A 2,661-nucleotide genomic window follows, 5' to 3' on the forward strand; every position below is an offset into this window, starting at 1 on the left:
ACTGCAAGACTGCCTGTCCCCTTCCAATCACAAGTTCCGGGTTGTCATCTGTACTTCTGACCAAGCAGCTATAAATCAGGAGTCCCCACTACCCGCTCCTCATGTTAGGTAACTTGCTATAATGGCTCATAAATTCAAGGAAACATTTGTTTACATCTACTGGTTTATTACAAAGAATATAAATGAACAGCTAGATGAAGAAATACATAGGGTGAGCACGTGTAGGAAGGGGCATGGAGCTTCCATGCCCTCTGTGGGCACACCATCTTCCCAGCATTTCCATGTGTTCACTGGGCCAGAAGCTCTCTGAACCCCATCATTTAGGGGTTTTCTGGAAAACCTCATTACATAGTAAAGATTGATTAAATCACCGGGCATTGATGATTAGCTCTATCTCTAGTCACTCTTTTCTGCCTGGAGGCTAGAGAGTGGGGCTGAAAGTTCCAGCCTCTAATCACATGGCTGATCCCCCTAGCAATGAGCTGCCATCCTGAAGCTACCTAGGGGCCCATCAAGAATCACCTTATTAGCAAAAACTCAGGTATGGTTAAAAAAGGTGTATTATGAATAGCAAAATAGGCTCTTAGCACCACTTGTGAGGGTTTTAGAAGCTCTAGAAGCCAGGAGTAGGGGGCAGAAATTTCTTCAGATTTCTACACTTAAACACAACTACATATTAATAGAAACTAGAAGGAATTCACTCCTCTTATTCCTGTTATTATCCCTTAATGCTTTTTTGCTCCCATTCCTCACAGTATTTTTATGCTTCTTGTCACTGTTGCTGTAGTATACTTCCCCATGTTGCTATAAGACACAGTAACTCCAGACTCTTAAGTGCATACCATGCATCCCCTGATTTTGTCTGGACAACAACGTTATAAGATTCATTTTTCATTTGAAGAAACATAGATTGTGACTTGCCTACAGTTCCCTATGAGACCTTAGTTGGACCTTGCTCTGACTTTCCAAAGGCCCCAAAGAGTCTTCCATACACTCTGAGGTATTTAAATGTCAATGGATTCATACAATGTTCTTGCCACCGTATATCCTCTCTCCCAGGGAGGATGCCGTGACATTGTGAACCAAAATAAAATCCGAAGCCCCGCAGGTGACTGAATCGACCCCTTGGCCATGGAGACCCCAGAAAATCCTTAAAACCGAGTTGCTGGCCATGGGGAGAAGGGAGGTCAGGCGTACCTCCTTATGCCCCTTCCCTTTTGGAGTTACTCTTTGTAATAATAAAATACTAAATCTTAAGGCCATGCAAGACAAAGGTTAAACCACACCTGCAGGCCATCAATTAACAGATTACTTGAGGCTTATCTCTGAGTAACAGACTTCCTTAACTTAAAACATTCCAAGCCTTTAGACAAAGCCTCATTTCTTTAACCAATTACAAACAACAATTACAAATCGAAGGCTCTGAACTTACCTATAACCTGTTAACCTCTGCCCTAGATGTTCTGCTTTTCAGGCCAAACCGGTGTACACCTTCCATGTATTGATTTATGATTTTACTTGTAATTCCTGTTTCCATGAATGCATAAAGTCAAACTGTAACCCAGCTGCCTTGGGCACATATTCTCAGGACCTCTTGAGGCCATGTGCTCCAAGCCACGGTCACTCGTATTAGGCTCAGAATAAACCTCACAGAGTTTGAGTTTTCTTCTCTTAACAGCATGATGCCAGTTTAGGAATCTGGTACTCTGCAATTAGCAGGGAGTCAGTGGGAAGTAGCACTAGAAATTCACGAGTCATGAGTTGAAGGGACATCTTCGTGTTATAAGAACGTGGAGTACAGAGTAGAAGTAATAACGGGGAAGATGGGAAAAGGATAAGTAAAACAAAACAGGAGACAAAAGAGGAGAGTAATCCCAGTAATAGCAACCTAAAGCAAAAGCCACAAACGGAATAGCAAGAGTTGCATAGCAGGAACAGAAGGAAATGATCCCATAGTGAACACCAAATTCTAAATTTTCAAACTCTTAAATAGCACCCAGTCTATGCCAAACTTTGGGAATATTAACTTGCTGAGTTCTCATAATAACACTGAAATAGGCACCATTAACCCAATTTTTCAAATGTGGAGGTTGAGGCACAGAGATGTTAAGTGACTTGCCCAATTCCACACTGCTAGCAAGAAGTGGCTAGGATGGAAGCCCAGCATTCTTGGTTGAGTCCTATGCCACTGTGCTTATTGTCTTAATTTAGAAATTTTCTACATATTTTCTGTGTCAATATTCAAAATTAAATTTCGCTACCTACTAGTTGTTTCTTGACCATCCTCTGCCTCAGTTTCCTCATCCGTAAAATAGGCCCCAGTAACAGTATCTACCTCATAGAGTTATGATAAGGATTAAATGAATTAAAACATATAGAGCATTTGGAATAGGTCCTGGTACATAGCAAGCATTCAGTAAATATTAGTAGTTTTTCTCCTCCTCCTTGTTGTTATCATATTGTTGTTGTTATTCCTATTATTCTGTTAAAGGGAAAAAACCCAAACTCTGTAAAATAAAGAGGGGCTAGCTGCAGTGGCTCACACCTGTAATCCCAGCACTTCTGGAGGCCAAGTCAGAGGATTGCTTGAAGCCAGGAGTTCAAGACCAGCCCCATCTCTACAAAAAAATACAAAAATTAGCCAGATGTGGTGGCGCATAC

The 2,661-nt window shown here is 41.5% G+C and overlaps 1 protein-coding gene across 1 annotated transcript in view; it reads left to right on the forward strand.

Annotated features, from left to right (window-relative positions):
• Window positions 1-2,661, forward strand: part of CASC1 (cancer susceptibility candidate 1) — a 59,153-nt gene that overhangs the window by 23,393 nt on the left and 33,099 nt on the right. The window contains exon 7 of the mRNA XM_012640967.1: window positions 426-440. Within this exon, the coding sequence (XP_012496421.1) occupies window positions 426-440 (15 nt within the window). The remainder of the gene's footprint in view (window positions 1-425; window positions 441-2,661) is intronic.

This window comes from Propithecus coquereli, unplaced genomic scaffold (assembly GCF_000956105.1).
Source record: "Propithecus coquereli isolate 6110/MARCELLA unplaced genomic scaffold, Pcoq_1.0 Scaffold16, whole genome shotgun sequence".
Lineage (NCBI taxonomy): Eukaryota > Metazoa > Chordata > Mammalia > Primates > Indriidae > Propithecus > Propithecus coquereli.